The 20700-nt window shown below is 41.9% G+C and overlaps 2 protein-coding genes across 2 annotated transcripts in view; one reads left to right on the top strand and one right to left on the bottom strand.

The window, feature by feature from the left end:
* The window catches only part of LOC137645462 (phosphatidylinositol 4,5-bisphosphate 3-kinase catalytic subunit alpha isoform-like), a 99400-nt gene extending 96307 nt beyond the window's left edge, over nucleotides 1–3093 (bottom strand). The window contains exon 1 of the mRNA XM_068378267.1: nucleotides 3004–3093. Within this exon, the coding sequence (XP_068234368.1) occupies nucleotides 3004–3093 (90 nt within the window). The remainder of the gene's footprint in view (nucleotides 1–3003) is intronic.
* Nucleotides 3094–3217: 124 nt separating this feature from the next.
* Nucleotides 3218–20700, top strand: part of LOC137645461 (myoneurin-like) — a 153451-nt gene continuing 135968 nt past the window's right edge. The window contains exons 1-2 of the mRNA XM_068378266.1: nucleotides 3218–3241; nucleotides 4333–4473. Coding sequence (XP_068234367.1) covers nucleotides 3218–3241; nucleotides 4333–4473 — 165 coding nt within the window. The remainder of the gene's footprint in view (nucleotides 3242–4332; nucleotides 4474–20700) is intronic.

The following is a 20700-nucleotide window of genomic DNA, read 5'->3' as shown; positions in this document are numbered from 1 at the left end:
TGTACAGAACACTTAATGCATGTACTAAGGTACCCTAAACTAAAACAGGCACAAATATTAAAGGCGACTTTATATCATGCGTTTCCTAAACACGCCAAAAAGCACGATAAAAAATGGCAACCAATGTTTTGTTTACGTTTATCTCTGATTATAATGAAGAAACAAACGCATTTACACATCTGTGTATAGGTTAGTTTCTGCATCGATTATATTGATTATTCAGTACAGTATGTTGATTTGGTTATTACTAATGTTTTACTTAATTTTTCTTAGGACTTCCAAATGAAATGTTTTTCTTTATGACGGCGTCATAAAGTAGGCTCAGTAAACAAACTAAGGAATTTAACGCGCATGATGAAAGTGATAAATAATGATATTACAGTAAAAGCTTTAATAAAATATGTTATTACAAATATTATTTACCGTATCTATATAAAATCATACATACGTAGCAAAGCAGGAACACAATCTACGAGAGAGAGAGAGAGAGAGAGAGAGAGAGAGAGAGAGAGTTGTTTTACTACGTAAATGTAAATTTTAAACAAAAAAAAAATAGCCCCATTTCATAGAAAATAGATTACAAATATTTTACTTTATCATATTACAGTAGTCTGTATAATACTGTAAAGTTCAGTACAGTATGTTGTTGTTAAAGTCGTGGCGATGAAATTCTCACGAAACAAAAACACGCCATTTGAGTACAACAGCTGATTCTCTCTCTCTCCTCTCTCTCTCTCTCTCTCTCTCTCTCTTCGTGTTATACAATACTTACATTTAGATGAAGAAACTAAAATTAGTTTTTTCAGTGTCAATTAAATACGAAACGAAATAATTAGGCCGAATCTACATCCATTTCAATCATAGCTAAAAATACGGCATCCGATTTCATCAGCAAACCACTATTTTTTGGGAAATATCATTTTATTCTAGAAAATTGCCACTCTTTAAATAGTTAATTGCACATTAAGAAAGCGTGTACTTTTGTTTTTAAATTTCGGGTTTGTTTTAAAAATCGAGTATTGTTGACTTCTTTTTTTTTTTACTTTTGGCTGTGATTAGATCAGCTGTCATCTAGCTGCCGCTCTTGAGTGTGTACGAATACACTAACAAAAGTATCATTTATACCATTTCTTAACTTATTCAAACCGTCTACAGTATACAGTTGATATTACATAAGCACCAATGTGTTTAACCTATCAAATTTTTTGTTTATTACATTTAAACTCCCCTCTCTCTCTCTCTCTCTCTCTCTCTCTCTCTCTCTGTGGGCTACTTTTCACTACCTCCCATTCCTTACCTCTCTCTATCTCTCTAACAAATGATATCTTTGTTGCTCCTCAAAGTTTTATTTATATTGAAAATCAATCACGATTCAATTTTCCTTACTTTCTCCAATCTCGCACCATCGGTCACATCGCGGTATTTTCGATATTTCTGGAAAATCCGCGATATATGTATATACATGGGTTATGAAAAAAATCCGCGAAGTGGTGAATCCGCGATGGTCGAACCGCGAGAGTAGCGAGGGTTCACTGTATACCCAGCTCGCTCACTCTTATAGGGTGTTGGTATAATAACTGGGCCGTGTTAAAACCACTATCAGAGGTCCCTTACCAATTAGTCTTCTCCTTCCTCAACATCCCCCGTTACTACGCGGTGCCGTTCTTTACGGCTACTGCTCCCCCCCTACATCTACCACTATCCATGCTTCTCCCATCATTCCTCCCTAGCACCAGCGAAGGTTCAGACGTGTTTTTCATAGCTCTGTTTTTTTTTGTGTGTGTGTTTTTGATGTCAGATGTTTTGGAGATCCCTGCTCCCAAGTTGAGTATTATATTTGTCTGTTTGGGATTTCTAGGTAGCATACACATTAATTTAGTAACCTTGTTGGTTTTTATCGCAGCCGCTTTGTTGACGTTCCCTTACGGGTGTGTACGCGGCCATTTGGTGTCGCTTCCTCGTGATCTCGTTGTTTTGTCCGACTTTCAATTAGTTCCTCATACTAATTGTAGTCTCATTTATGTGTTCTGGACATATAATTCAATGTTTTGGCAGGATTTTGTCTTTTATTTAGGCTATTTGGACAGTGTTAGTTAGCCTACCTGGCCGCGGCAGTGTAGGGCTTCTGGTCGGTAGCCTTTTATGCGAGAATTCATGGTTTTTTAGTTTTTTTACGGGGAATCAGCACGTGTTTTGCTTAATTTTAGATCTGCCTGACCAGGTCGGTATTTTACCCAATTTTGGAGGGCTAGTTTTTGTTTAGAATGGTATAGTTTTACTCTGAGTAACTATGTCCTTTCTTGATCATTTACTTTTCAATTATCTATTATCTTAATTGGGCAAATTTATAGTTACACACTTGTTTCCCACCATTATCCCAACATGAAGGTGTTGGTTGCCTGATGCATCCTCTCCAATGCCTTCTGTCAAAGGCATCCTCTTCCGCCAAACTTCTTCTCTCCCCTTATTTTACTATCTAATTCTCTGCCTCTCTCTTGATCTTCTCCCCTAACAGGTTCTTCCTAAGCCCTCCTCACTCTCTCCCACCTTTTTTCCCCAACATGTACCCACACCATTTCAGCCGTAACACTTGATCACCTCTGTAATCTTCACTACGTTTGCTAAATTCATTCTTCTTATTTCATCATTTTCCAATCCTTCAAGCAGAAATATTCTTATAATCCACTTCAGCATTCTCATCTCTGTTCTCTCAAGCTTTGCTTCCTCTTTTTGTCTTTGAGCCCACGTTTCCGATCTCTACATTATTATTGATCATATTACTGTGCTGTAGAACTTGACTTTTAGCTTGATTGGCATTTTTCATCACATACCACTCCTGCTTCCTCCCTCCACTTTTCCCCAGCTGCTTTTATCCTATTCTCAACGTCGGCCTCACATCCTCCCTCCTGTCTTATAGTAATTCCCAAGTATTTAAATTGTTCTACCTGTTCCTCCCTTATTTGCATGGATAGCTATTCTGTCCGTATCTTCCTTACTTCTCACCTTAGCTTCAGTCTTATCCAAATTTATGGTTACACATTCTATACTGTACATAGCTAGACATGGTAAAAGTCTTACAGGGTCTTGAATCATTCCACCAGGATTAAATACTTGTTGAATATTGCCTACCAAGTATTACCAATACCTCAAATATTATTTTGGCTACAAGTGGGGTAGTTCCACACAGTATTGAGAAAAGAATTGCCTTTGGTTTAACATGGGTTTCAGGTGCAATGAGGATGTATGTTTTCTCTGGCCTAGAGAGAGTGCCATAAAGATAACTGTTTCTTAGTCCTTTCTTTGTGTTGCCTCAGAGACTTTACGTCATTTTCTCTACTTTGATCTTTCACCTTTTTAAACTAAAATTAAAAATTTAATCAGAATAAAAAGAGAAATCAACTTTTTCCCTCAATGATGATACTCCAAAGGAATTCTTGACTGCCATTTATACCAGAGATGCATATTTGTCCGTATTATCATTATCACGGTAGTAGTAGTAGTGAGGTCACAATCATGACTGAAAGCAGTACCATTCTTAGAAAATATGGGATAAGATTTTTTTTTATTTTAACAGGAACTCTAACCTTATCTACACAAGCCATATGAGAAAGATTTTTTAAGATGAGTGGAGTATCTACTACATTCTCAGGAAATGGACTACAGTACAGCCCTTTTTAATATACAGTATATGACATAAATGATAGTCTGATAATTGAAGATGGAGCAGAATATGCTCGATAATTTACCTCAGACACCCTCAACTACTAATGTTTATTCTCCTCGAATTTTTCCCAAGATCTGTATGTATATAAGGAAGTGTGAAATACGTTTACATGAAATACATTTTATTTGTGTCATCTGGATAAATGTGAAAGATTTCTTTTATGCTTTTCAAGTTTTACAAATTTATGTAATATACTAATGCTGTAATACAACTGCCAACTTTATAAAGTTTAAGCTATTTTAATTCTGATTCAGCATGTTCTAAGGAAAAATTTTGAAGTCTCCCTAGCATTAGCTATGTTTAAACAATGAACTTGTGATCGTGTTGGAAAGCTTAAAGTTTTCATGACACTATCATTGATTCTTAATAGGGATGATTTTACTCTGAACACCCACATCTAAACTCCACAAAATTAAATTTTTCTTAAAAATAAAAATTAATCATGATGCATGGTTCATATATTTTGTAGCAAGGATGCACATAGAATACAACATGTAACTACCTTAAAATGTCTCATTACCTTTTGTTAATGATGTATCCTGTCATGTAATACCGTATGTATTATATGTTAACTTCACAGAAGTTATAAAGTTTTGCTATAATTTCAGGTCTGTGATCGAGTTATCAAGAATTTAAATGACAACTATATAGAGGACCTTTTCCAAGAATCAAGTGTCACCACTCATACACATCAGAGGCTGTCTGAACTGCTGTCTTCAATAATTAAGTCCCCTTTGGATGGTTCACAGGTAATTAACATTGCCATCTTTGTATATCTATCTCACCATGTATTACTGTTATGAAACAACTAGAGAATAAATGTCTGAAGGCCATATCATAGATCACATATAGGCTTAATGCCTTTGGTGTGTCACAATTTGAAGTATGATATAGTTTTTGTTATTTACTATCTCCAATTACTGTATGCATTTTTTCCTTTTTATTCTTTGCTAAGCTCTATATATATCCCATTTCTGTTATAAAATTTCTTTATGTTCTTACACAAATACAAGCCATTTGCTCTATATTATGGATTTATTGTTCTTGCATAGCTCGAAACTAGTCATAAACATTTTATGCAAGGTAAATAACCCGCTGCTAGTTAAGGGGGCCTGGGAAGCTGTGGTAGACCAGTCATCCCGCTCACACACTCATCTAGTATATTGATTCAGTTTTGTTTTTGGCTGGGTGGAGTGCAGATGTACCATCTCGCTCCACCGCTAATACACTAATGAAACTGGCTGTGAACAAAAGTATTTTACGGGTGAGCTGGTCAGTAGACAACAGAAAATAAGTCTGAAAGGGACTCATTTCCTTGACAGCGATGAACTCCCGACTTCTTTTGCCAGTGGTTCATTCCCTCCCCACAGCCTCTGCTTTTTTGTCTTCTTCAGAGGACTAATGAACAAGAGTGTCGATCGTCGACTCCTGAATAACCCTCTGTTTCGGAGGGCCCAGGTACTTCCCCTAGCAAAGCGGCGGCACCTATTACCGTAATGTAGTCTCCTCTCTTGTTACTTGTGTCACCTCTTGCCTTTCTTGGGGGGTTTTGGGTCACCTGCTCGAAGCTTGGCTTAGTGGTGCTGCAGCACGGAGCACAGCAGGAGCGCACATCTACCTCTGCAGGGGCTGGCTACAGCTTTCTCCCACCTAGAACCTTTGGAATGGAGTCCCTCCGGAGTATCTCGTGCCCTTAACCATAGTGTCCTCCGCAATTCCTCTCCTCCAGAGGGGTTGGTGGCAGGCTCATGATCCCTCCTGGGAGAAAGTGCCGTGCAAGTTTAGTGGGTTGAATGTGCACATCAGAAGAAACTTTCTTTCTCCATCTTACCTTTGCAGGGGCCTGGCCTTGGTCTTTTCCCCCTTACTTCTGGAGTGGTGTCCCTCTAGCAGGTCTTGTGTCCCTTGAAGAGGCTCCCACAGTAACATATCACCCCCGAGGAGATGCTGACGGGTCTCCCCAGAGTCCCGGCCTGGCTTGCGATACCCCAGTATGAGGATGCCATATGATCTCGGTTAGTCAGCTGAGCTTGCTCAGCATGCTGGGCACACTCAGTGACTTGAATTTGTTCAGCATGCTGAGTTTCCTCGGCAAGAGAAATGCGTTCCCTCTGTTTGTCCACCCCAGGAGGAAGGTCGCCCTTCTCGCCAATGCAAAAGAGCTTCCTCTATTGAGTGATCTTCCCCTGTAGTTCCGTGTTAGCAGGCATTAGACTTGTCTATGCCTTGCTCCAGCTCTTTAGAGTTGAGCTCTTCGGAGCACACAATTGGTGATGCCTACCGTCTCTCCCTGTCGTGCCCTAGAATGTATGAACGAATGATTTGAAGTTTTCTGGCATCCTAACAGCGAAGGTCATTGATGCCGTTATGGCACAAGGAGCTCAACGAGTCGTGCGAGATATAACCTTTTGGAGTTATTGCCTCAGGCCTCTACTGTACTTCCTACGGGATAGAGCCAGCTTGTTCTGACATTTATGATTGATGACACCACTCGTTCACAGACAAGTCCTCTCTGTCTTGCTTGTTTCCATCTGAGCTTGCTCCTCCTGCAAGTTCACTTCAGCTTTCCTAACAAGTGATTGCTCACAGGTGTGCACCGATACACACTCCTACTGCCAACTAAGGTTTGGTCGCTTCAAAAGCTGTGTAGGCTATCTTGTGGGCGCACGCACTCTCCCAAAGATGTTTACGATTCTACGACGTGAACAATCACTTTTAAGTAATGAAATTGTGAGTTAATGCGCACACATTTATTCTTTGGGCGAGCTCCTACTGCCGACGAAGGTCTGATCGCTTCTCCAGTTGCTTGTGCTACTTCGCAGGCGCACGCTCACAAACATGTTCATGATGCTATGACTCGTGAATGATCACTAACTTTTGGGGCAGTGAAGTTGTTTATCGACTCACACGCAAATATTCTTCCCTCCTGGGCGAGCTTCTTCTGGCAACGAAGGCTGTTTGCTTCGCCAGCTGCATGCTTTACCTCGTGGGAACATTCAAACTCGTGAGGAGTAGCTAGTGCTAGCTATCACTCCATCCAGAACCTACTGATGTCCCTTCGTTCATGAAGGATGCACTTGTGTTTAGCCAATTGAAGCTGTGAATTATGCAGTTTTGAACCCTGTCCCAAAACATCAAGGGCCCTCTCTCTCAGCCGATGGTCATATCCCTTGTGTGAGTCAGGTTCTCCAAGGAGCCCCTACCTCCTCGTAGAATCCAGGCATAGGAGGTTTGCCTTCAACTGGGCTCCTCCTTCATCCCTGTCAGATCCTCCTTAAACTTCAGATTGTACATATAAGTACTCAGCCTCCAAGATTTTGTAAGGTCTTTTGCTGAACAACTGAAGCTTATCCCAGTTAATCCGATCAGAAAATCCGAGAAAGGATTCACCTTTCCTTAAGGAATACCTTTCTCCTGGAGAAGGAGGTCTCATTTATGAACAATTATCGATTTTCATTAATCAGTTCATGTGTCAGGGATCATTAGTTCTGCTCCCAGAACTTTTTTCTGCCCTGGTGTACCCCATGACAGACTTTACTTCCAGTAGGCACCTCAGAAGAGGACAGCCTTTCTTCTTGTCTCCTCTGTAGCCAAAACCCGGGAGTGCAAGGAGAAGGGACTTGCTCTGTAAGACTTGGTTTCCTAGATGATCTTTACTCAGGGGACTTGGTCTGCCTGGTAACACTTGTGTCTTGGGCAATTCCTCTGAGAGTGGGAGTTTTGCTGAGTTTTGATACTCATTTAACTCTATAGGTTGGTTAATGGTCAGCAACGATAATCTGGAGCTTCCCATTACCATCATAGAGTTCGACTCTGATATCTTGGAACATTTACCTTTTTCAGGAGTAGCCTTTTCTATCTGTGTTTTTTGGTCCATGGACAGACATATGCAAACAACTGCCTTCCGGACAAGTTTGATTGAAGCTACGTTTCAACCTTGTCTTTTGGAAGCAGTTGCTTACGACCGATTGTCTGCTTGGCGGCAATCAGCTTTGGAGGTTTGCTTTAGTACCTATGTCTGCTATAGAGATAGCTGGTTATTTCGGTTTTACTGGTCCGTGGGCGAACATATGTGAACAATTCCCATCCTAGCGATTGCGTGGGGCCAATGTTTCATCCTCGGTTTCTAGAAGCAGTTGCTTGCAACTGATTACATGACTTAGAATAGATCCTGATTATTATGAATTTTATGTTCTGTCTTGAATATTGATAAACAAAAATAAAGTTACTTAACATAACTTACTCATAAATGAAGATCTATTTGCTCAATAACTTGCTTCTTTTGCTTGTGTCAGGCAAGGTCGTAGCTTCTCCATCCACACAACTCTCTCTCTCTCTCTCTCTCTCTCTCTCTCTCTCTCTCTCTCTCTCTCTCTCTCTCTCTCTCTCTCTCTCTCTCTCTCTCTCTCTCACACCATTGTAATACATAGTTTGTGACTCGTGGAGCTATACAGATGCCCTTGTTCACAATTTCTTTTACATTAAAATGCAATAATTATCAAAATTTACGTTAACACAAGAGAAACACTGTATTTTCATGTAGGGAATAATGTTTATGGTTTATTGAGTTACTTTTACTAATTACCCTGTAACTATGAAAGTAAGAGGAATTTTGACAAAATATTTCGTATACGCATTCTCCATTGCCACACGAAGCTCAGTGAATTTTTGGGGGATTTTGTATTTTTCTTCCTATACCCTCGTATATTGGCATTCCGGCCGGTCCACTTAAGCCTCGCCCTTAGACTCAAAGGAATGGACATTTCCTCATCGCTAGAACTTTCCTGACTCCTACGGAGTTACAAACTTACCTGTCCTCAGTCTGAAGTGAGACCTCCCCCAAGGAACGTGGTTCGAGTTCTCAGGTCTCTAAAGAGACCTCCCTATGAACCATTATGCCAGGCAACAGATCGCCACCTCACTTGGAAAACAAGTGTTGCTACTAGCTTTGGCTTCGGCCAAGTGAGTCAGTGAACTTAATGGTCTCTCATATGACATTGCCCATTCAAGGGGATGGGGAGAGGTAATGTTCGGCTTCGTCCCTGAGTTTGTAGCCAAGACTCAGAATCCGGGAGTGGTGGATCCCCAATTCCACTCCTTCCGGATTTCAAGTCTCCGCTCTGTAACCGATGACCCTGATCATCTCTTACTATGCTTATTGAGGAGTTTGAGGCTTTACCACAAGAGAACAGCCGCAGCCCGTCACTGCGTATCTACTTTTCGTCAACACAGGGAGAAACAAGAGGAGGGTCACTAAAAACACCATCTCTGCCTGGATTTGCAAGGTCATAGACCATGCCCTGAATCCGGACCCTCCTCCTTCACGTCGCCCCAGAGCTCATGATGTCAGGGGCGTAGCTACGTCACGGGCATTCAAGAGAAACTTCTCTTTGACGCAGGTTCTACAGGCTGTGGTCTGGAAACGTCGGCATACGTTCACAACCCACTACCTGCAAGATGTAACCCACAGGAGGCTCGATACGTTCTCTATCGGTCTTATGGTGGCTTCACAACAGCTGGTATAATACCTTAAGCTCCTTATTGGACAAGTAGCAGAAGGTTCAGGGCACTGGTACCCTGTTTTAGTCTGTAAATGGAAAGGTTTGACTGGCTCTTATTCTTTTCTTCAACCTCGCCTCTCTTGGGAAAAGCAGCATCCTGGGTTCACTGCACAAGCTGACCTCAAACCACTGCAAGTAAACCATGTTTCCTTGTGTACCTAGTATTAAGCGAATACTGTTGCGTCTCCATACCCTGGCGAGGTGGTATTGGTAAAGTCCTGGTTACAATAGTTTTTGCTGTAAAGACTCTGAATAACTTTTACCTGGACAGTCACACTTCTAAACATCTCAACACACACCTTGTGTAGGCGGGGGACCTTGCGAGGTGAAGGGTCTACTTATTTTTGTACAAACCTATTCAAAATAAGGAGCTCCCAGGTAAAGCCAAAAGCCAGTTTGGCAGGAGGTCCAGCCTCCTGATGGGTGAGTCACCCCTAATAAAAAGTGTAAGTTTGTATTCCAGTTATGGACCAAATGGCAAATTCGTAGATAATTTGTATTTTAACTAACAATACAAACCTTTAGCTATTTATACAAACTTACCCGCCAGCCCTATCCCCCTTGAAGTCCTACCGCCAAGCAAAGGGATCTAAATTACAGGTGTGTGAGCGGAGCGGTAGCAAGCTACTCCCCCTACCCCTGCTAACTAGCGGAATGGGTAGTTAACCCTCGCTAAAGTTTGAATGGTACATCCTTAAAGTTCTGCTAAAAGTAATTCCCCTTAATAAATACCTACGGTTTGTATCGTTAGGAAAAATACAAATTATCTACGATTTGTCATTTTAGTTAAATACATCATATTTTACTGTAAATATTAGGTAAAGTAAACAACGAAATAGCCTAATGTAAATTACGTTGTACATTATGACAGAAATGGATCACATTGAAATTAATGTGATCCATTTTGGATATCATAATGCATACTACTAAAATATTTGTTTGTAAATTAGTACTGTAATGTACTGCTGGGTAAAGTATACTGTGCTCTATAACACAGTAAATAAATTTAATTTAGAATAAGGAATGGTTTACTTTACTGTACCTACAAAAAGATTATCACGATTAACCATTGTGTAGCCACACACACACACACACACTCTCTCTCTCTCTCTCTCTCTCTCTCTCTCTCTCTCTCTCTCTCTCTCTCTCTCTCTCTCTCTCTCTCTCTCTCTCTCAGCAGAGGTTGTCGTCTCCTCCCACGGTTGATCCTCCTTCTGTGGGCACATGCCCATCGGTTGGACTTCTGGCCCCCATGACCAACGCTGAGGACGTTGCTACTCTACCAGGGGTATTGGAGGAGCAGAGTCCGTGGCAAGTTCTCCTCCAGGGGAACACCTAGAAAACCGCTTTTGGGCAGCAGTCTCCTTATGCTTACGCTTCTCCCCCAAGGGTTGGGGCAAGGGGTTGTCCTAGGTGATGTTCTCCTTTGGTAGAACAAACCTCTCCATCGGGAGAGGAAGCCTTCGAGCTTGAGCACTCTCCTCCGGGAGAGGAAGCCTTCGAGCTTGAGCACTCTCCTCCGGGAGAGGAAGCCTTCGAGCTTGAGCACTCTCCTCCGGGAGAGGAAGCCTTCGAGCTTGAGCACTCTCCTCCGGGAGAGGAAGCCTTCGAGCTTGAGCAGTCTTCCCTGGGAGAGGAAGCTTTTGAGCTTGAGCAGTCTCCGCCTCGGGTGGTTTCTGCCAGTTGTTCCTCTTTGAAGGTTCGTCGGGTGGAGGAGTTTTTGACCCCTCTTTACCCCAAGCGTGTTCTTCCCCCTACGGTAAGGAGACGCTTCTTTGAACTCTTTGGTTCAAATCATGATGTCCCTTCGGGTCTCATGACGGCCGCGCATTGGGCTCGCCTGATCCCTGGCCTTTGAGCTCCCGTTGCTTTGAGCCTTCAGGCTCTTGCAACCCGGGACCTTCGGGTACTTGTCTCGTTAAGTTCTCGGGCTTGTGGAACCCTGAGCCTTTAGATTCTGGTTTTGTTGAGTCTTCAGGCTCACATTGAGATTTGGGGCTCTCGTGACACTAAATCTTTGTGTTCCCGTTACGCTAAGCCTTCAGGATCTCGTAACACGGAACCTTCGGGTGCTTGTCCCGTTGAGTATTTGAGTTCTCATGGTCCGGAACCTTCGGGTTCCAGTTGTGGTGAGCCCTTGGGTTCTCGCAACAACAAGTACGTTGAGCCTTCAGGCTCTTGTGCCACCCGTTACGCTGAGCCTTCGGGCTCTTGTGAATGGGAGTCTTTGGTCTATCATTGTGTTGAGCCTTCAGGCTCTCGCAACTCTGGTTACGCTGAGCCTTTGGGCTCTTGTGACCTGTCACGACGAGCCTCCGGGCTCTCGTGATTCTTGTTACTCTGTGCTTTTGGGCTCTCGTGACTTGTGTTACACTGAGCCTGTCGGTTCTCGTAACCCTCGTCATGTTGAGCCTGTCGGCTCTCATAACACTGAGGCTCTGGACTCTCGTCACGTTGAGCCTTCTGGCTCTCGTGGACTTCCTGGTCCTTGTGCGCGAACTCTATGGTCTCGCACGACACGATTCTCAACAGGTCTTACCATCTGCTGAGTTTTGGTGATGTTTTAGTGGTTTGCGTACTGTGACCAGATGTAGCATGGACTGCCTAGTGTCCGTATGCCGACCACACTACACAAAAAGATAATACAGTGGAATACCCAGAAATCTGGGCAAAAGGTAAACAATCAAGAGAACTGGGCACGGGGCACCACCCCTCGATTTTTTATACTGGGCAAGGGGACCCAGCTAGAACCTAAAATTTCCCTATTATCTTCTCTTGCGTTTAGCTTGCTGAATAAACAGGTAGGGAAAATCAACAGAAAAGAAAAGTAGCTCTATCTTACTTAGGTAAGATCTCTCTTCAAGCTTGAGTAAACTTTAAGAACATTAAGAGGAAAGGAAAAACTTTCTAGGGTGGTATCAGGACACAGTGTAAAAAAATATATTGAAAGAGGCTTATCAACAAACAGAATTTATTCAAGAAAAAATGAAGAAAAAAAAAGTTAAGTACACTACATCAATGAGAAAATTTCTATTGCAGGATAGAAAACTAGTATCCCTTTACACTTGAGCCTCACAATAACAAGATTAACAAATGATAGGAAAAACAGTAAGAAAACAAACTGCCCACACATTGGACACTATATGAATACAGTAAAAAGTCCCCAGGAACAGGTAATTCAGTTTGCATTCATTTCGTCACAGCCAGGCTAATTCACAATAGTTTTGTCAAATCCCCTCACACTTTGGAATTTCTGTCAATATAGTTCAAATGCCTGCATAATGCTTCATGTGGCACTCAAAAATCAAGTGTACTTGTATTTTATAAGCTTTTTATACTGAACAACACAGACATTCTATAGAAGCTAACTCTCTCAAAGTTTTTTTTCACATAAACTACACTCCTATATGCAAAGTATATGTCTTTTTTTGTGTTGACTTGTGTTTTATAAAGTGCAGCTTGCATTGATACCAAGAGTATAGTCAGCAGGTAAACACTTTCAATCAGATAGGATTTCATACTACAAAAAAATTTCTAGTATATGATCTGACACTGTGCTCAGGGCACCGTTACTCTCGACAAGATCTAGGTTTATCACATATCTCTTGGACATAGCCAGTTATTGTCTGACCAGGGAAGTAAACAGGTTCAGGATTATTAAATATTACTCAAATGCTAGTTGATATTGTTACTTCTGTATTCTAATGCTTATAACAGCTATTCTCTCACACCTCTACTTGACTCCCTACTGAGTGTAGGGTAATGTTGCAATTGCGTGTTAAGAGAAACAATAACAGATTAAGTTATTTTGTGGGGGGCCCACTTCATGCTTACTAATTAAATTTTATAATGAATTTAAATGTCAATTTTGAACGTAACATGACACACAAACCATGAAGTTTATTTTTCACACAAACCCTTATTCATTGTATTCCCCCCCATTAGCCCTCAAGCCCATCCAAAAAAATGTCTTGTAACTGTCAACAACACCCCACACCAACTCTGTACATTTCAAGTGAATATATTTTATATTACAAAAAAAAAAAAAAATTCAATAGAAAGGTAGGATGATCAACTAAAAGAAATTTAATTCATCATTCACCCCTTCATCCACTTATCCAATTATACATATTTCATTATGTACATCATTTGACTTTTTCATGATATAGAAAAAATGTGTTGGGATTAGATGATAAACTAAAAATTAGGTTATCATCTAACCCTTCCAATAATGCTCGAATGACATACAATATAATAAATCACAGTTATTATTACAGGAAAAATTACAGTATTAGAGGCATACAGTCATAAAACTATCCAGGAAAAAAGAGAAATGACATTCATTGTAGTCCAAAATCAATTTTAAAGAATACAAAACTTATTGACTTTGGACTATTACAGTATAGTAAATAAGTAACAAGGTGTCCCGTTCCACAGCCTTTTAACTACCCCAATGCATGAATATAAAAAAAAAAAAATTACTAATAAAAAAGTGATTACTATATAAAAACTTGCTATTAAAAAAGATTATGTTCAGTTATTAATTGATTAATTCAATGGGAAATTTATAGTTCTTCTGAGTCTCAAAATTCTGTCTCAGGATATGCGCCGGGATTCAGCAATCTGCTTGCGAGCCATATTGATTATGCAGCACCGGACAGAGGCTAAGCCGGCGACTCTCCTGGTAAAAATGGGGTGTCTTTAATCGATCGATAACATTGCATAACAGTTGGTATTTGAGGGGTATCGACATTCTCTGAGGTGAACCAGAGACAGAATCCATAGACTGAGTAGAGGACAATAAAGATCCCGAAAAATCAGGTGATGACTCAGGGCAAAGTGCTGTTTTAGACGACCCAAACAGTGCTGTCGTGTTCAATTTAACTACATCCGACTGTGCCACTTCAGCCTCGCGTTCTGACCGATGTTTCAAGCTACCATCAGAATGTTGGAAAGGGTTTGAATTCTGAGGTGAATGAGGAATGGAGGACAGTTCCTTCTTTGTAGTATTCATCTGATTAGTGAGAGGAGGCATCCACTCCATGATTCGAGGCTGAACTAAAGGTAGGTCAGGAACAGGACCTTTTGACCTAGTCCAAGGGGGACTAAATCCACTAGAGATGGGATTTTCAGGCAACAGTCGGTCGTCACAATCGGGTGGCAAAAAGCCAAGAAAGTCATACATACATACATATACCAAGGCACTTCCCCCAATTTTGGCGGATAGCTGACATCAAACAAATGAAACAGAAAAGGGGACCTCTCTTCTCTTCGTTCCTCCCAGCCTGACAAGGGACTCAACCGAATTCGGCTGGTACTGCTAGATGTGCCACAGCCTACCCTCCCCCGTTATGCACCGCAGATGAAGCTTCATAACGCTGAATCCCCTACTGCTCCTACCTCCGCGGTCTTCCAAGGCACCGGAGGAAGCAGCAGAGCCTACCGGAACTGCGTCACAATCGCTCGCCATTCATTCCTATTTCTAGCACACTCTCTTGCCTCTCTCACATCTATCCTCCTATCACCCAGAGCTTCCTTCACTCCATCCATCCACCCAAACCTTGGCCTTCCTCTTGTACTTCTCCCATCAACTCTTGCATTCATCACCTTCTTTAGCAGACAGCCATTTTCCATTCTCTCAACATGGCCAAACCACCTCAACACATTCATATCTACTCTAGCTGCTAACTCATTTCTTACACCCGTTCTCACCCTCACTACTTCGTTCCTAACCCTATCTCCTCGAGATACACCAGCCATACTCCTTAGACACTTCATCTCAAACACATTCAATTTCTGTCTCTCCATCAATTTCATTCCCCACAACTCCGATCCATACATCACAGTTGGTACAATCACTTTCTCATACAGAACTCTCTTTACATTCATGCCCAACCCTCTATTTTTTACTACTCCTTTAACTGCCCCCAACACTTTGCATCCTTCATTCACTCTCTGACGTACATCTGCTTCCACTTCACCATTTGCTTCAACAACAGACCCCAAATACTTAAACTGATCCACCTCCTCAAGTAACTCTCCATTCAACATGACATTCAACCTTGCACCACCCTCCCTTCTCGTACATCTCATAACCTTACTCTTACCCACATTAACTCTCAACTTCCTTCTCTCACACACCCTTCCAAATTCTGTCACTAATCGGCCAAGCTTCTCTTCCGTGTCTGCAACCAGTATAGTATCATCCACAAACAACAACTCATTTACCTCCCATTCATGGTCATTCTCGTCTACAAGTTTCAATCCTAGTCCAAGCACTCGAACATTCACCTCTCTCACCACTCCATCAACATAAGTTAAACAGCCACGGCGACATCACACATCTCTGTCTCAGCCCCACTCTCACCGGAAACCAATCACTCACTTCATTTCCTATCCTTACACATGCTTTACTACCTTTGTAGAAACTTTTCACTACTTGCAAAAACCTTCCACCAATTCAATATAACCTCATCACATTCCACATTGCTTCCCTATCAACTCTATCATACGCTTTCTCCAGATCCATAAACGCAACATACACCTCCTTACCTTATGCTAAATATTTCTTGCATATCTGCATAACTGTAAAAATCTGATTCATACAAACCCTACCTCTTCTAAAACTACCCTGTATTTCTAAGATTGCATTCTCTGTTTTATCCTTAATCATATTAATCAGTACTCTACCATACACTTTTCCCACCACATTCAACAAACTAATATCCCTTGGTAGTAGGTTGGCCAGGGCACCAGCCACCCGTTGAGATACTACCGCTAGAGAGTTATGGGGTCTTTTGACTGGCCAGACAGTACTACATTGGATCCTCCTCTCTGGTTATGGTTCATTTTCCCTTTGCCTACATACACACTGAATAGTCTGGCATATTCTTTACATATTCTCCTCTATCCTCATACACCTGACAACACAGATTACCAAACAATTCTTCTTCACCCAAGGGGTTATTGCACTGTAATTGTTCAGTGCCACTTTCCTCTTGGTAAGGGTAGAAGAGACTCTTTAGCTATGGTAAGCAGCTCTTCTAGGAGAAGGACACTCCAAAATCAAACCACTGTTCTCTAGTCTTGGGTAGTGCCATAGCCTCTGTACCATGGCCTTTCACTGTCTTGGGTTAGAGTCACACCCCCTTCCTTCAACATCTCAGCTCTCACACCATTCATACCAGGTGCTTTTCCTACTCTCGTTTCATCTAGTGCTCTCCTCACTTCCTCTCTTGTAATCTCTCTCTCATTTTCATCTCCCAACACCGGCACTTCAACACCTGCAACAGCAATTATATCTGCCTCCCTATTATCCTCAACATTCAATAAACGGATTTTGAGCGAAGCGAAAAATCTATTTTTGGGTGAGATAGCCATGGCGTCCTGATGGAAGGTTCCTTTTTGGTAGCTTCCTTTGGGTAATCACTACTAGGATTTTCCCAGAGAATTAAACCACAGGTTATCACAGAATTCTAACTTCTGGAGCGAGTATCTTAAGGGTTTCCCCTTAAGACATCGTGTATCAACAGGGGACACGCATGTATAGACGTGCCACATAGCTATCTGCACCCATTCAGAGTTAACTCTTCAATATGGCGGACAGGGAGTGGCTGGGAGCTGAGCCGCAGCCAATCTAGATGTGGCGATATCGGTACTCGCGATGTAAACAGACGGACGCCATTGCTTTTGATGACGTCACGTCCATCCTCATTCCGAAAGTCTGGAGCTCGCTCATCACCATGATACAGCGGCGCAGGGCGGGACCTGATAACAGACAGGGTGGGTCCATCAGGACGCCATGGCTATCTCACCCAAAAATAGATTTTTCGCTTCGCTCAAAATCCGTTTTTTGGGCTCAAGCCATGGCGTCCTGATGGAAGAGTACCAGAGAATTAGTGTATCGTGGTAGACTTTTTCCCTTTATAAGTGAGTGCTAAAACATTGAGCCGAAAGCATAGTGGTCTATACTAGAGCTACCGTGAGGCAGTTGCCTTCCTGCCCCCCTGGCATGGAAGTCCCCACGGGCTATGCTAAGATCAAAGTGGTCATGGGAAGGCTATTCATATAGGCTGAAGGAACAATGAGATCCATAAGATAAGTCAGAGCGATTTGGTATTCGCGTCGAAACAAACTTGAAGAAGTGGTGGTTGAACACTTCGTGTATGGAGTCGACTCATCTTCATAATTGAGTAAGTATTCGCTAAGGAGACTTACTTGCTCTATACAGTGATACCTCGGTAGTCGAACGACTCTATACTCGAACAATTCGGAGTTCGACCAAAATTTTCGAGAAATTTTTGCTGCGGTGCTCGACCAAAAATTCGGTACTCGACCAGCCGAACACGTGACGACCGCATGGGCTTTGTGATGATCGCGCCATCTCGGCCACTCTCGCTTGTTCGGGAAGCATCAGTTCTCTCGAGAGCGTCACTCAGACAACGCGCGATCAGCATTCGTTGTGATTTAGTGATTTTCAGTGCTTTTAATTGCTTTTTTAGCTTTCATAATGAGTCCCAAGAAAGTAATGAGTGTTAAGGGGAAGGAGAAGAGGAAAACAGTGCGAACAACGATCGAGTTGAAGAAGGAAATTATAGCGAAATATGAGAATGGTGTACGAGTGTCCGATTTAGCGGTAGAATACGGAATGGCGAAGTCGACCATTTCTACGTTTTTAAAGCATAAAGAAATGATTAAGAAGGCGAATGTTGCAACGGGAGTTACGGCGGTAACTAAGCAAAGGCCACAAGTGATTGAGGAGATGGAAAAGTTGCTTTTAATATTTATTAAAGAAAAACAGTTGGCCGGGGAAAGTGTTAGTGAAGCGTTCATTTGTGAAAAAGCGTTGCATATCTATGAAGAATTAGTGAAGAAAAGTCCGAGTACCAGTGAAAGTGATTCATTTACATTTAAAGCGAGCAGGGGTTGGTTTGAAAAGTTTCGTAATAGAACAGGTATTCATCGTGTTACTAGGCATGGCGAGGCAGCTAGTTCGGATCAAATTGCAGCCGATAAATACGTGGGGGAATTCGATCGGTACATAAATGAACAAAATTTGATCGCACAACAAGTCTTTAATTGTGATGAGACTGGGTTATTTTGGAAGAAAATGCCAGCCAATACGTACATTACCAAGGACGAGACGAAGATGCCAGGTCACAAGCCAATGAAAGATAGGCTAACATTGTTGCTGTGTGCAAATGCAAGTGGCGATTGCAAGATCAAACCCTTGTTAGTGTACCACTCGGACAACCCCCGGGTGTTCAAACGAAATAATATTTGTAAAAGTGCACTACCAGTTATGTGGCGCTCGAACACTAAATCTTGGGTCACAAGACAATTCTTTACTGAGTGGATAAACGAAGTGTTTGCCCCCCAGGTTAAGGCTTACCTCATTGAAAAGAGCTTGCCAATGAAATGTCTTCTGGTTATGGACAATGCTCCTGCACATCCTCCAGGTCTCGAGGATGACTTGAAAGAAGAATACAGCTTTATCAAAATCAAATTCTTGCCCCCCAATACTACTCCCATACTCCAGCCCATGGACCAACAGGTCATTTCAAACTTCAAAAAACTCTATACCAAGGCCCTTTTCAGAAAGTGTTTTGAAGTGACCAGTGACACGAAGTTGACCCTAAAGGAATTCTGGAAGGAACACTTCAGCATCCTCAACTCTGTTAACATGATTGACCAAGCTTGGCGAGGTGTGACCTATAGGACATTGAACTCTGCCTGGCGTAAGCTGTGGCCATCATGTGTCACAGAGAGGGAGTTTGAAGGTTTCCAACCAGAGGCGGGTCCAAGCACTGCTACCCCTGTAATTTCTGATGACACTGATGTCGTTGAGGAAATTGTTGTCATGGGCAGGAGTTTGGGGCTTGAGGTCGACAAGGATGATATTGATGAGCTTGTAGAAAGCCATTCTACCGAGTTGACTGTGGAGGAATTGTTGCACCTGCAACAACAACAGCAGCAGGATCTGATTGTGGAGCAGGAATCTTCAGAAGAGGATGAGGTAAGGGAGGATGTTCCAAGTTCTCTCATCAATGAAATTTGTTCCAAGTGGGCAGATGTGCAGGCTTTTGCTGAAAAATACCACCCAGAAATTGCAGTAGCAAACCGGGCAGTGCATATGTTTAATGATAGTGTCATGTATCATTTTCGAAGAATACTGCAGAGGAGGAAGAAACAATTAACAATAGACCAGTTTTTCACAAAAGAAAAGAAAGCTGCTACATCAAAGCCTGTTTCTCCTCCAAAGAAGAGACAAAGAAGAGAAGAAACCCCTGAAATAGATCTGCCCACCCTTTCATTGGAGAGAGAAACAACTCCTGAAGGAGAACTACCCCGCCACATCATGGAAGGGGACTCTCCTTCCAAGCAGTAACCTCCCCCTTCCATCCTCTCCACATCCATCCCTGTATGCCATCGAACCGCTGCTCAAAGGTATGTTCACTACAGTACAGAAAATGGTTTAAAATTGTTTTATTTTAGTACAGTAAATGGTTTAAAATTGTTTTATAGGATTTTCTGACCAATTTCATACACATTTAGATAATTATTGTTGTTTAGGTACACGTTTTATTAATATTTTGGGCCTGTTCGAGTGCTTGGGAACGGAATAGAATATATACCATTATTTCTTATGGGGAAAAAAAATTCGGTACTCGAACAAATCGGAGGTCGAACACGGATCTCGAACGGATTATGGTCGAGTACCGAGGTATCACTGTATAAATAAATGCCCGGAGTAAATCCTGGCATTTTCCTTAACCAGGAATAAAGGGTAATAAAACTATGACAAATAGTATATTTCATAGTAAGAAAGGAGCAAGGGAGACGCACAAGTAATAAAATAGACATTTTATTATATAATTGCAGGTAAATCAATACATGTCATGCAATAAATAGTAAAAAACATTTACATTGATAAAAATGTACATAGTCATAAAGGCGTGCTCTTGAGTCTGAAAGGGAAGAATCAAGTATTAGTAGGCACTCGTTCTACGGAACGTTAGTCTTTATGTAACACACGTCATGCACGTGGCATGTAGCACTCATGTGGTAATCTACTATGACATTTCACCTGAGGTAAGAACAGTTAAAGAAAACACAAGGTGGTTTCTGCTTCACTACGTATCACCTGAGGGTCAACATAGGCACCCGACGAGTTAGAGTCCCTAATAACTCACTGTTCTAAGCAGAGTTCAGAGCAGGTTTCATAACACTACCTGCGGCTACCACAAAATGTTTCACTTCGTGCACTTGTTTCGCATAATGTTTAAAGAAAACACGCGAGGATTCCAGCCTGTATAGTTCTTGAGGCTTTCGAAATCCATACTCTGAAAGAGATTCAGAGACGAAGCGACTTTCCTAGGATCATGACCAGCGGGTGTACTGTCTGGATCCGCTCTG

The sequence above is a fragment of the Palaemon carinicauda genome, chromosome 8 (assembly GCF_036898095.1).
Source record: "Palaemon carinicauda isolate YSFRI2023 chromosome 8, ASM3689809v2, whole genome shotgun sequence".
NCBI lineage: Eukaryota > Metazoa > Arthropoda > Malacostraca > Decapoda > Palaemonidae > Palaemon > Palaemon carinicauda.
The sequence above is the reverse complement of the archived record's forward strand: the minus strand, read 5'-3'. Positions and strand labels throughout refer to the sequence as shown.